This window comes from Cebidichthys violaceus, unplaced genomic scaffold (assembly GCF_023349555.1).
Source record: "Cebidichthys violaceus isolate CVI_PGR_0920_01 unplaced genomic scaffold, fCebVio1.0.p SCAF_12, whole genome shotgun sequence".
NCBI lineage: Eukaryota > Metazoa > Chordata > Actinopteri > Perciformes > Stichaeidae > Cebidichthys > Cebidichthys violaceus.
Window position 1 is genome coordinate 3,592,749 of NW_027176285.1, and position 14,285 is coordinate 3,607,033.

Below are 14,285 nucleotides of genomic sequence, written 5' to 3' on the forward strand. Positions count from 1 at the left end.
TCCAAAAGTACTGAGCGACATCAGGAAACTGTAGCATAGCCACCCTCTCACTAAGCGTTCAGAGGCATGATGGAGCTTTCGTATCAATCAATAAAAGTCGCCCACCAAGCCCGGGAAGCGGTGAGTGAATAAGGGGTTTTGTTTTTGTGTTTGCTCGCAGGTTTTACGGACAACTGTTGGTAAGCTATTAACTTTGAGCTAACTAGCAACTATAATTGGAGAAGGGAAATTAACGACAGCTGTGCTTATGGTCAAATTAACTGGCCTAGATAACAAGCAAAGTTACTGATCGCAGCATATATCCAGGGCCAGGTCGAACAACTAGCTTAGCAAACAACAGCTAAACTGTCACAATTAGCTAACCTAGCGTTAACGTTACACAACAAGCAGTTAAGCTAGCTCCTGAGCCAATTAGGCTAGCTAGGTCGGCGTCTACAGGTTGCCTAGATACTTAGTCAGGTGGGTGTCATGTTTGGCAATTTGTCGCCCTCTACTGATATTTACTTTTCTCTGTTATTAGTATCGTGCAGCAGTTGTGTGTGCAGTTTGAAGTGCTGAGTGTGTTCTGTGTCGCTGTCCCAACAGGATGAGCTGAGGACTGAGATGAGGAGGAAGAGTCTCCTCATCCTCATTTACCAACACCTGCTGGGGCAAGGGTCAGTATGAAGTACTGTGTGCTGGAACCTCCAGATGTGCAGTGGCATGTAAAAAAACACATGTTTTCAAAATTGTTAGCATTTAGTTGGTAGATTGGATGTGATTCCTGCACACAAAGGCATTGATTGACAGGACAGGACAGGACAGGACAGGGCGGCTGTTGATGAGACGTGAGATGACGCAGATGTCAAAACCTGGACTTGGTCTTTAACAGAAGTATAAAGGATGTCCCAGTTTATACTTGGTCCATTGTAAAAAGCAGAAAGAAGGACATACTGTGTGTGTGTGTGTGTGTGTGTGTGTGTGTGTGTGTGTGTGTGTGTGTGTGTGTGTGTCTATATAGAAAGTGTCTGACTTTACTACACCGTATGCAATTCATCAACGAAACACATTCAAACTAAATCATACTGGAATCCTCTTGAAGGCTCACAGTACAAGACAGCAGAGACATAGCTGACCTTGTTTTTTTTGTTACTTTTTCATCTGTCCAAGGTCCATGCGAGCGTGTGTGAGATATCTTGTGTGTGTCCATTCGCCAGCTACGTGTCTGCAGCCGTGGCCTTGGACCAGGAGACGAATGGAGGTGTGAGGAGGTTCGAGGTCTGTGATAACATCGATCTGGAGATGGTGCTGATGGACTACGAGAGTTATCACTACGTCAAGTTTCAGAAATATCCCAAACTTATCAGAAGAACTGCAGAACCAGGTATGTGACCTCCACTAAGACACCAATATCTCATGCTCGGTGCGCTAAATCTGCTGCTAAATTCTGAATAATGTGGATTCATTCATTACATCTCAATTATAGTCAATGAATATTTTGTCTTTAAGGTGAAGGTGAAAACAGAAAAGCAAGAAGTGGAGTAAAGAGGTGAGTCTCTCCATCTCTCCGACCTTTTCTTTTTATTTCAACTTCAGGACTTAATAGTTATTCACTGTCGATACATGCTGATGATATAAACTTAAATGAGTAAAATACACTACAGAAACATCATTCTAACTATTGATTTGAATTTTACAGTAGTGTTTTAATAAGGTGCGGTGTGCTTGGTAGAGCCCGTGCGGTCGATTCCATCTTCTTCCATTGATAAATGTCTTCTGTGTGTCTCTTTGTCCCTGCAGGAGTCCCTGTTCAGCTGTGAAGCCTCTTCCCAAAATCAACAAGTCCCTGAGCCCGCAGTCTGGAATTGGAGCCAAGAGGACAGCTGCCTGTTCACATACAAATGTACATTTAACACAGGGCAACCAAAATCAGAATTATTATTATTATAATTATTCTGACATCCTGATGACTGGGTTTCCAGGAGAACGTCTCTTCTGTTCCTCCAGAGTCGTCAGACTTTGGTCTCAACGTTTCTTCCCTCAGAAATGGACCAGCTGGTGAGGCAGCCATGCACAGAAAGGTACTGGGGGGTGTTACTTGTTATTTACAGAGTTTTTGTGTACAGTATGTTGATATTTTTATTATTTTTATTATTCAGTCTTTGATAAAATAGATTACTAACTAAACCACCTTTTGAGTAAAAGAGAATAGCAGACAATGCCAAGCCCCTAATGAATACAGCCATTTAACACAATTTAGCAGTTGAATGTATTTGCCATTTTTTTTGTGTTGTTAATTGTTTTTCTCTTTATACAAAGTATAAACATAAACTGGTACATATGAACACATGCTTTCATAAAGAAACCACCACTTTCAGTTTGTTTTTATTATACCTTTTGTTCACCTAAGTGAGTAAAAGTCTTGGTCTTAGGGCCAGATGATCGACGGCAAAGGTTCAATCAACGACGCAGTCAAAGGAGCTGGCAGTGACTCAGACCACATGGTAACTATAGTCTGTTAAACATGCAGAAATATCAATTCTTCTTGCCATTTTAATTACATTTACATTACCTTAATTACATTTATAACAATCAAATCCAACAATAGTAAAGCTACTAATACAACTACACTGCAACCAATAACAATGATTTTATCATTTGTTGCAGGAACGGCTGCTGAAGCCCCTCAGTGGCTTTTCTGGAATGAGCGGTGAGATGAGAGAACTTGCCGCAATCATCAGCAGGGTACTACTACTACTACACACACACACACACACACACACACACACACACACACACACACACACACACACACACACACACTATATTGCAAACGCTGACAAACCAGAAGCACATACTCAAAACGTGGAGAGGCTTATTTTATCTCAACTTGTGGCGCATACTTGTAAAGATTTTCTTTAAGTGATACCAAATGTGTCCAGTAGAGGGCACTGGAGAGCTTTGTTGTGAATGGATAGACGTGCTGTATTAATGAAGGCCCAGGTTCTATCTATTTCCCTTACCTGATGTTTCACTCTAAAGGATACCCATTTATACAAGCCTAATCGCACCCGTGTGTGTGTGTGTGTGTGTTCACCCCTAAAGGACATCTATTTGCACAGCCCCAACGTGCGGTGGGAGGACATCATCGGCCTGGAGGACGCCAAGCGATTAGTCAAAGAGGCCGTCGTCTATCCCATTAAGGTGCAGCCGCTGGCCGGGCATGCTGGTATTTCAGCTGCGGTCGCCCGTCTTCGATTCTGAATACATCTCCTTTAAAGGGCTTTAAGAGAAGGAGGGCGGCGGGGTCAGGCCAGTCTGTTAGGCTGACGTTAAATCTATACCTGGGATGATATGGTAACACACACATACACAGATGGATAGATAGGCAGGGAAATCAGGAACATACACACACACACACACACACACACACACACACACACACACACACACACACACACACACACAAAATGGCATGTAGAATGTATAGACACAAACACATTCATACAATTTTGCTGCTTCATATAGATATTGCAAATACAAATAAAACGTGTGACACACACACACACAGAAAATACACGCACACACTTCTATCATCATCACCTAGACCTCTCTCATGGATATGATGACAACAAATCAGGTTGTCTGCATCCTCTTGACATTTACAGACGGAGATGAGGACTGATGCGTCTGTCCTCTGTTCTGCCGGACTGTTTTATTGAATAACGCGGCACCTCCACCTTCCCACAATCCCCAACTTCTATCTCTATTATTATTCATTCCCTAGAGTATAAAGGTCAGTTTGGTGGATTTGACTCTCTGTTTGCCACCTAAAATTCAGACTAATTTGTAGTATGTGGTATTTGCAGCCCTGACTCAGCTATGCATCAAGATAATCAGTTTTCTTTGCACACAGCTCAGCGTCTTATTGGCCGGCAGAAAATGGAAATTTATGTTTTCTTGCTGGAAGATTATGTTTGCAGCTGTAACATATTTTCATATCGAGTTCTGTGATTTTTCTAAAGGTTTGTCTTTGCTGTAGTTTTCACGTTAGACTCCTCTCTCCTTTCAGTACCCCCAGCTGTTTACAGGCATCCTGTCTCCGTGGAAAGGCTTGCTGCTTTATGGCCCCCCAGGTAAGACCTCCGGTGCCGTAAAACCATCATCAGGTTTGCTGATGGAAAGACAAAAACTGTTGTTTGTTTGCTGTTAATCAGTGGACCACATTACATAATTTCCGGTCCAAAAATCACACACACACAGGTACAGGTAAGACGCTGTTGGCCAAGGCCGTGGCTACAGAGTGTAAGACGACCTTCTTCAACATCTCAGCCTCCAGCATCGTCAGCAAGTGGAGAGGAGACTCTGAGAAACTGGTCAGGGTAGGTTCTTCTTCAACACACACACACACACACACACGTTAGGTCAAATGCAACAAATAAGAAAAAAACAACACGTTTTTAGGTTACATTCATTTTCCCCTGTACTATCCTTGGATTTGGGTTATTGTATGTATGCATATGTCTGCAGGTTCTGTTTGAGCTGGCCAGGTACCACGCCCCATCCACCATCTTCCTGGATGAGCTGGAGTCAGTGATGAGCCAGAGAGGATCCAACATGGGGTGAGCTAAACCACAAAGTGCGGAAGAAATTTCCCGAAGATTTTACATCAGACATATGCAGAAGATATACAATTAAAATATTATAGTTAATTTATATATTTATACCTTTTCAGCCGTAATAAAGGTCTGAATGCAGATGAGTATTTTCATGAATGTGTAATTCATGAAAATAGTCAAAACTACACTAAAATTGTTCTAAATCATCATGTCTAATAAACAGAATTGATCATTATTATCCAAGCAAAAATGATCACTTTAGCCATAATTATGACGCTCTTTACTAATTTAAGGATTACAATAAGGCAGAACACTGTGCAAAGACTGATATGGTTGGTTCTGTAATTACAAGTTACTCGTGTCACAATAAAGAGCCTTTAATGGCTGATGTGGTGGTGAATATACACCTGATGTAACAGCAGACCGGTGTGTGCTTTCAGAGGAGAGCATGAGGGAAGTCGCAGGATGAAGACTGAGCTGCTGGTTCAGATGGACGGACTGGCGAAATCCGAGGATCTTGTGTTTGTACTGGCTGCCTCCAACCTGCCTTGGTAATACTTCAACATAATTATAGCTTTTATATTTTTCCCCCGTATGTTTTATACCTCTCTATTTCTCTTGCTCAACTCATTTCTCGTTGCGTTGAGATGATTTCCTAAAATCACATATTTTGCCGTCTTTGTTAACCTCACAAATTGAACAAAAAGTATATTTGGACTAAAAGTGGAGGAGAAATATAACCTGCCGTCTACACTTTCCTAACCGTTCTCGCTCTTCTCTCAGGGAGCTGGACCATGCCATGCTGAGGAGGTTAGAGAAGAGGATTTTAGTCAGTCTCCCCTCCTTGCCAGCTCGCCAAGCCATGATCTCTCATTGGCTGCCTCCTCTCAGCTCCACAGGAGGGGTGGAGCTACGAACTGAGCTGGACTATGAAACTCTGGCGAAGGTGTGTTACAGGAAGACTCGTTAAGACAATTTAACGCGTTAAGTGTTGAAATAATTTATTCATCTGTTTTTGAAAAAAAAAACCTTGATGTGTTGTTACTGTGTTGCGTGTCATTAATGTCTGCTGCCACTGAGGGAATAAAGAACACAATCACAACACAGTGCTTATCAGCTAGGCCTCATCTGCCTGTGTGTGTGTGTGTGTGTGTGTGTGTGTGTGTGTGTGTGTGTGTGTGTGTGTGTGTGTGTGTGTGTGTGTGTGTGTGTGTGTGTGTGTGTGTGTGTGTGTGTGTGTTGCAGGAGATGGAAGGTTACTCTGGTTCTGATCTCAGACTGGTGTGCAAGGAGGCCGCCATGAGACCAGTACGCAAGATCTTTGATGCTCTGGAGTCACATAAGGATGGTAGGACAACACACACACACACACACACACACACACACACACACACACACACACACACACACACTATGAGGTGTCAAATGATACAGCTAACTAACACACAGTACATTCACTGTGTACTTGCTACGGCTAGAGTAAGTGATTATGTGTACTGGACGTGTGTATAGATACACCTATGTGTTGTAGGTGAAATGCATGTTACATTTGATGCTCTACAGAAAACACCAATAGTGGGGCGGCATAGCATCCTATTGTTCATTTTGACATAAAAGAGCCACATTTTGTACTTTTATGGCTTAATATGTTTAGAATAAATCTGGGTGTTTGGCTATTACCCAATGGCATACTGATAACCGCCGCAGCATTTTCCAAAATGGCTGACAGCAGTTACTTGCGTAGAGATCTTGTCAAATTTGATGTTTTTATCTCAAAATGAACAAATGTTATATGTTGAGCTACTTCTACTCACCAACATGCCTGACCTAGAACTTAAGTCAATAAAGCTCATTTTGTTTTCACTCCTATTCCACCAGGAGGTATTTCACTTTATTGTGAACTTTATTTCAAGTGTTTCTGGTTACTTGAGAGATTAAATTGACTGGAAAGTCTTTCTTCGTCTGAGAAAAATGAGGGAAAGCCCTCCATGGTTCTATTGAAATGTGATTGGTTAAACAGCTGTTCTATTAGTTTCAGTTAAGCAGCTGTTTATTTCCATTGCATTTCAATTAAATTCATGGTTTTTTTTAATGATTATATTTATTATAATTCTATAATGATATCTTATAAATTATTGTACATTTTTGATTTAATCAGATTTTTGGTTTTATTGCTAAAACACATTATTGATGGCAGACGCGATGAGTTTTCTTAATATGAGTTCTATGTTGGGTGTGTTGGTGTGAAGGCATGTGCTGCAGCACACCAGAAGTAAAGTAGTCTTGGCTCTACACCGCTAGATCAACCCCTACAACAGCCATGATCTCTGTCAAGTGTCCCTCCTTATATACACTGCAGCTGGATTTCGATTATCCTTCACAGGAGACAGTGACATGCCTGCCATTCAGCTGGAAACTGTGACAACAGCTGACTTCCTGGACGTCATCACACACACCAAACCCTCGGCCAGGAACCTGATGGACAGATACACAGCCTGGGAGAGAGAGTACGAGTCTGTCTGACGCTCGGGCCATTTGTGAGAAAAGACTTTAATACCAACAATGCAGCCTATCTGACAGAGGACCAGCTGTTAGTAGTGGGAGTCAGGGTAAGGTTGTGCTCTTTGTTAGGGCTTTTCTAAATAACTTGTGTTAAGCTCACACACATTACATAATTACATCATTTAATGAACTCAATATTGTCCCCATGATATAACTTCTGGTGGAATATTTGACATCAGTCAATTAAAACATGTTGTAGGCAATGTTTTTGCCTTTTGAATTTAGAAAACGTATTGCATTTTTGTCTATCTTTTGACATGGGTGAAGGAAAAACAAAAAGAAACAAAAAAACAAAAAGAACCTTTAAACTTTGATATTCTGAGCCAGTGCTACTAATTTGTACGCAATCTGAGTCAGTGCTTGTATATTTTTATGCAGTCTTTTATGTTCAATAAATAAACAGTTACAGCTGAATATTTTTTTTTATTCAAACTTGTACAGCTGGAGGGCACTTCTAAAATGCATGCTTTACATTTACTTTGTAGCATTCTGGACTTGAGAAAGTAGTCCTACACTCCAATAGACATCTTTATGTTAATGTTTCTTTTCAATCTAGACTTAATTAAATCAATTAAATAACTTTGTTATATAACAATGATAACTGGCGGCTAGAGTGATTTCTTGTCCAAATGAAAGACTCAATAAGAAAATGAAACTAGAGTTCTGTTACTTCTCGCTCTTCACGTCACATGTCAGGTAGGGAGGAGGGTTGATTTTATTATCATCTCCTTTTCTGTATTTACCTGACAGAACAGAAGGTGGAATATCACCAAAAACAATGATAATCATAATACTTTTTAAGTCTGCGGAGACTTAAAAAGTATTCAAAGTTGATAAATTAGTGAAGTGAAAATAAAGGCCCTTTAAAAGTAGTCCATTTGCAAATTGGCTCATGTGTACATGAGTATGTAAATACATACATATATAAATATACATACATTTTTTTAATAATTTTTTTTTCAGGCAGACTATACTACAACATTTTTATCACTTTTATGATATTTGTATTGACATACCACACTGACATTTTTTTATGACACTACACTGACTTTTTAATGACATACGGTAATATTACATTTTTATGACATTTGTATGGTGTACTAATTACATTTTGAATTCTTTTTATTACTTTTATATTTTTGTTGACATACTACACTGTTAATATTTAATGACAATCCTATGTTTTTTACACATATTTCATGATGTTTATGACATACTATAATATAACGTCTTTAATGACTGGCAAGCCATAACTTGTTTTGGTGTACTGTAGTATACCCTTTGTATGACTATATTGTATAGCACACTATGATCATACTATACTTATACTATACTTTGATATTTTATGCAATTTTTTTCTGACTCGCTATTCTTTATAGAAATTATGAATATACTACGTATTACTTTTTTATCCTGAAGAAAAATCCCAAAACATGATATTCTGGGCCGCTGCTACTATTTACTGTCTTAAATTAAGTTTCTGTACAAAAATCATAAACATGATGCTGGATATCTTTCTATTCAAACTTGTATTCATACATTATGACATAATGACAAAACATTTGTCATTGTTGCAAAAGATGGTTGGTAATTCTTAAATGCATGCTGTACTTTAACACAAAAAGTAGTTCTCCACCCTGACATAGACATTTTTGTGTAAATGTTTATTTTTGATCTCAAAAAAGAAACTGTAGAGCACTGTTGTTACTTCTAGCTTATAGCATGTTATTCAGGATGTGTTCAACAGCTTCTGGGAAACTGTTGCATGTCAGGTGGGGTAAAGGGTTGATTTTTTTCTCATCTCCTTCTCTGTATTTACCTGACAGGGGAAGAGGTGAAATGCCATCAATAAAACTGACCAACAGTATGAATAATACTTGACTTTTTTCGACATGCTATACTATGACTTTTTTCAACGTGCTATATTATGACTTTTTTCAACATGCTATATTATGACTTTTTTCAACATGCTATATTATGACTTTTTTCGACATGCTATACTATCACTTTTTACAACATGCTATACTATGACTTTTTTTCAACATGCTATATTATGACTTTTGTCAGACTTTATTTCAACATGCTATACTATGACCGTTTTTCACTTTTTTCGACATGCTATACTATGACCGTTTTTCACTTTTGTCGACATGCTATAACTATGACTGTTTTTTGACTGTTTTCGACATGCTATACTATGACCGTTTTTCACTTTTGTCGACGGGCTATACTATGACCGTTTTTCACTTTTTTCGACAGGCTATACTATGATCGTTTTTCACTTTTTTCGACATGCTATACTATGACTGTTTTTTTACCTTTTTTGACAGGCTATACTATGACCGTTTTTCACTTTTTTTGACAGGCTATACTATGACTGTTTTCGACAGGCTATATACTATGACTGATTTCGACATAATATACTATGACTGTTTTTGACATGCTATACTATGACTGTTTTTTTACTTTTTTCGACATGCTATACTATGACCGTTTGTACTATGACCGTTTTTCACTTTTTTCGACATGCTATACTATGACTGTTTTCGACAGGCTATACTATGACTTTTTTTACTTTTTTCGACATGCTATACTATGACTGCTTTTTTACTTTTTTCGAAAGGCTATACTATGACCATTTTTTTTTTTTTTGACAGGCTATACTATGACCGTTTTTCACTTTTGTCGACATGCTATACTATGGCCGTTTTTCACTTTTTTCGACAGGCTATAACTATGACTGTTTTTTGACTGTTTTCGACATGCTATACTATGACCGTTTATCACTTTTGTCAACAGGCTATACTATGACCGTTTTTCACTTTTTTCGACAGGCTATACTATGACTGTTTTTTTACCTTTTTTGACAGGCTATACTATGACCGTTTTTCACTTTTTTCGACATGCTATACGATGACTGTTTTCGACAGGCTACACTATGACTGTTTTTTTACTTTTTTCGACATGCTATACTATGACTGCTTTTTTCCTTTTTTGGACAGGCTATACTATGACTGTTTTTCACTTTTTTCGACAGGCTATACTATGACTGTTTTCGACAGGCTATATACTATGACTATTTTCGACATGCTTTACTATGACCGTTTTTCACTTTTTTTGACAGGCTATACTATGACTGCTTTCGACAGGCTATACTATGACTGTTTTCAACATAATATACCATGACAGTTTTTTGACTTTTTTCGACATGCTATACTATGACCGTTTTCAACATGATATATAATATGACTTTTTATAGACATACTATGCCAATGGTTCTCAGTTGCTGTCCGTGGCTAAGTGGGGAGCACGGCTCCCTCTCAATCAGAGGGTCGTCGGTTCAGTCCCTGGCTCATGCTATGCTAGTCTCAACTCGAAAATACTATTATTATGACTTATTTTAGACATACTGTACTATGGCCGTTTTTCACTTTTTTCGACAGGCTATACTATGACTGCTTTCGACAGGCTATACTATGACTGTTTTCGACATAATATACTATGACTGTTTTTTGACTTTTTTCGACATGCTATACTATGACCGTTTTTCAATTTTTTCGACATGCTATACTATGACCGCTTTCGACATAATATACTATGACTGTTTTCGACATGCTATACTATGACTGTTTTTTTACTTTTTTCGACATGCTATACTTTGACCGTTTTTCACTTTTTTCGACATGCTGTACTATGACCGTTTTTCACTTTTTTCGACATGCTATACGATGACTGTTTTCGACAGGCTATACTATGACTGCTTTTTTACTTTTTTCGACAGGCTATACTATGACTGTTTTTTTACTTTTTTGGACAGGCTATACTATGACTGTTTTCGACAGGCCATACTATGACTGTTTTCGACATGCTTTACTATGACCGTTTTTCACTTTTTTTGACAGGCTATACTATGACTGTTTTCGACAGGCTATACTATGACTGTTTTTGACATAACATACTATGACCGTTTTTCAATTTTTTCGACATGCTATACTATGACCGTTTTTCACTTTTTTCGACAGGCTATACTATGACTGCTTTCGACAGGATATAATATGACTGTTTTCGACATAATATACGATGACCGTTTTTCACTTTTTTTGACAGGCTATACTATGACTGCTTTCGACAGGCTATACTATGACTTTTTTCGACATAATATACGATGACTTTTTATAGACATACTATGCCAGTGGTTCTCAATTGCTGTCCGTGGCTAAGTGGGTAGCACGGCTGTCTCTCAATCAGAGGGTCATCAGATCAATCCCCAGCTCCTGCTATTCTAGTCTGAACCCCAAAATACTATTATTATGACTTTTTTTAGACATACTATACCATGACCGTTTTTCACTTTTTTCGACAGGCTACACTATGACTGCTTTCGACAGGCTATACTATGACTGTTTTCAACATAATATACCATGACAGTTTTTTGACTTTTTTCGACATGCTATACTATGACGGTTTTTAAATTTTTTCGACATGCTATACTATAACCGTTTTTTCACTTTTTTCGACAGGCTATACTATGACTGCTTTCGACAGGCTATACTATGACTGTTTTTGACATAATATACAATGACTGTTTTTTTACTTTTTTCGACATGCTATACTATGACCGTTTTTCAATTTTTTCGACATGCTATACTATGACCGTTTTCGACATAATATACGATGACTTTTTATAGACATACTATGCCAGTGGTTCTCAATTGCTGTCCGTGGCTAAGTGGGTAGCACGGCTGTCTCTCAATCAGAGGGTCATCAGATCAATCCCCAGCTCCTGCTATGCTAGTCTCAACCCCAAAATACTATTATTATAACTTTTTTTAGACATACTATACCATGACTGTTTTTCACTTTTTTCGACAGGCTATACTATGACTGCTTTCGACAGGCTATACTATGACTGTTTTCGACATAATATACTATGACAGTTTTTTGACTTTTTTCGACATGCTATACTATGACGGTTTTTAAATTTTTTTGACATATGACCGTTTTTCACTTTTTTCGACAGGCTATACTATGACTGCTTTCGACAGGCTATACTATGACTGTTTTTGACATAATATACAATGACTGTTTTTTGACTTTTTTCGACATGCTATACTATGACCGTTTTTCACTTTTTTCGACGGGCTATACTATGACTGCTTTCGACAGGCTACACTATGACTGTTTTCGACATAATATACAATGACTGTTTTTTGACTTTTTTCGACATGCTATACTATGACTGTTTTCAACATGATATATAATATGACTTTTTATAGACATACCATGTCAATGGTTCTCAATTGCTGTCCGTGGCTAAGTGGGGAGCACGGCTCCCTCTCAATCAGAGGGTCGTCGGTTCAGTCCCTGGCTCATGCTATGCTAGTCTCAACTCCAAAATACTATTATTATGACTTTTTTTAGACATACTGTACTATGACCGTTTTTCACTTTTTTCGACAGGCTATACTATGACTGCTTTCGACAGGCTACACTATGACTGTTTTCGACATAATATACTATGACTGTTTTTTGACTTTTTTCGACATGCTATACTATGACCGTTTTTCAATTTTTTCGACATGCTATACTATGACCGTTTTTCACTTTTTTCGACAGGCTATACTATGACTGCTTTCGACAGGATATAATATGACTGTTTTCGACATAATATACGATGACTTTTTATAGACATACTATGCCAGTGGTTCTCAATTGCTGTCCGTGGCTAAGTGGGTAGCACGGCTGTCTCTCAATCAGAGGGTCATCAGATCAATCCCCAGCTCCTGCTATGCTAGTCTCAACCCCAAAATACTATTATTATAACTTTTTTTAGACATACTATACCATGACTGTTTTTCACTTTTTTCGACAGGCTATACTATGACTGCTTTCGACAGGCTATACTATGACTGTTTTCGACATAATATACTATGACAGTTTTTTGACTTTTTTCGACATGCTATACTATGACGGTTTTTAAATTTTTTTGACATATGACCGTTTTTCACTTTTTTCGACAGGCTATACTATGACTGCTTTCGACAGGCTATACTATGACTGTTTTTGACATAATATACAATGACTGTTTTTTGACTTTTTTCGACATGCTATACTATGACCGTTTTTCACTTTTTTCGACGGGCTATACTATGACTGCTTTCGACAGGCTACACTATGACTGTTTTCGACATAATATACTATGACTGTTTTTTGACTTTTTTCGACATGCTATACTATGACTGTTTTCAACATGATATATAATATGACTTTTTATAGACATACCATGTCAATGGTTCTCAATTGCTGTCCGTGGCTAAGTGGGGAGCACGGCTCCCTCTCAATCAGAGGGTCGTCGGTTCAGTCCCTGGCTCATGCTATGCTAGTCTCAACTCCAAAATACTATTATTATGACTTTTTTTAGACATACTGTACTATGACCGTTTTTCACTTTTTTCGACAGGCTATACTATGACTGCTTTCGACAGGCTACACTATGACTGTTTTCGACATAATATACTATGACTGTTTTTTGACTTTTTTCGACAGGCTATACTATGACCGTTTTTCACTTTTTTCGACAGGCTATACTATGACTGCTTTCGACAGGCTATACTATGACTGTTTTCGACATAATATACGATGACTTTTTATAGACATACTATGCCAGTGGTTCTCAATTGCTGTCCGTGGCTAAGTGGGTAGCACGGCTGTCTCTCAATCAGAGGGTCATCAGATCAATCCCCAGCTCCTGCTATGCTAGTCTCAACCCCAAAATACTATTATGATGACTTTTTTTAGACATACTATACTATGACCGTTTTTCACTTTTTTCGACAGGCTATACTATGACTGCTTTCGACAGGCTATACTATGACTGTTTTTGACATAATATACTATGACTGTTTTTTTATTTTTTTCAACATGCTATACTATGACCGTTTTTCAATTTTTTTGACATGCTATACTATGACCGTTTTTCACTTTTTTCGACAGGCTATACTATGACTGCTTTCGACAGGCTATACTATGACTTTTTTTAGACATACTATACTATGACCGTTTTTCACTTTTTTCGACAGGCTACACTATGACTGCTTTCGACAGGCTATACTATGACTGTTTTCG

At 38.2% G+C, this 14,285-nt stretch overlaps 2 protein-coding genes across 4 annotated transcripts in view; one reads left to right on the forward strand and one right to left on the reverse strand.

Moving 5' to 3' along the window:
* Positions 1–7,574, forward strand: katnal2 (katanin p60 subunit A-like 2). 2 transcript variants are annotated; one of them, XM_068705929.1, is made up of 16 exons: positions 1–120; positions 586–656; positions 1,197–1,363; positions 1,489–1,528; positions 1,780–1,882; positions 1,962–2,060; positions 2,412–2,483; positions 2,647–2,724; positions 3,085–3,183; positions 4,052–4,115; positions 4,243–4,361; positions 4,510–4,601; positions 5,039–5,149; positions 5,382–5,544; positions 5,844–5,946; positions 6,982–7,574. In XM_068705929.1, exons 1-16 carry the CDS (start codon positions 67–69, stop codon positions 7,119–7,121), a joined length of 1,575 nt encoding a protein of 524 aa, XP_068562030.1. In that variant the 5' UTR covers positions 1–66; the 3' UTR covers positions 7,122–7,574. The 2 variants fall into 2 exon arrangements, with proteins under 2 accessions (XP_068562030.1, XP_068562031.1); XM_068705930.1 differs by lacking the exon at positions 1–120 and having other exon boundaries at positions 593–656; positions 1,150–1,363.
* The window catches only part of hdhd2 (haloacid dehalogenase-like hydrolase domain containing 2), a 25,503-nt gene continuing 18,201 nt past the window's right edge, over positions 6,984–14,285 (reverse strand). The window contains exon 9 of one of the 2 annotated variants that reach the window (XM_068705932.1): positions 6,984–7,073. In XM_068705932.1, the coding sequence (XP_068562033.1) occupies positions 7,045–7,073 (29 nt within the window). In that variant the 3' untranslated portion in view covers positions 6,984–7,044. Of the gene's footprint in view, positions 7,074–8,805; positions 8,980–14,285 lie in introns of those variants that run through there. The other variant, XM_068705931.1, reaches the window with a different exon arrangement.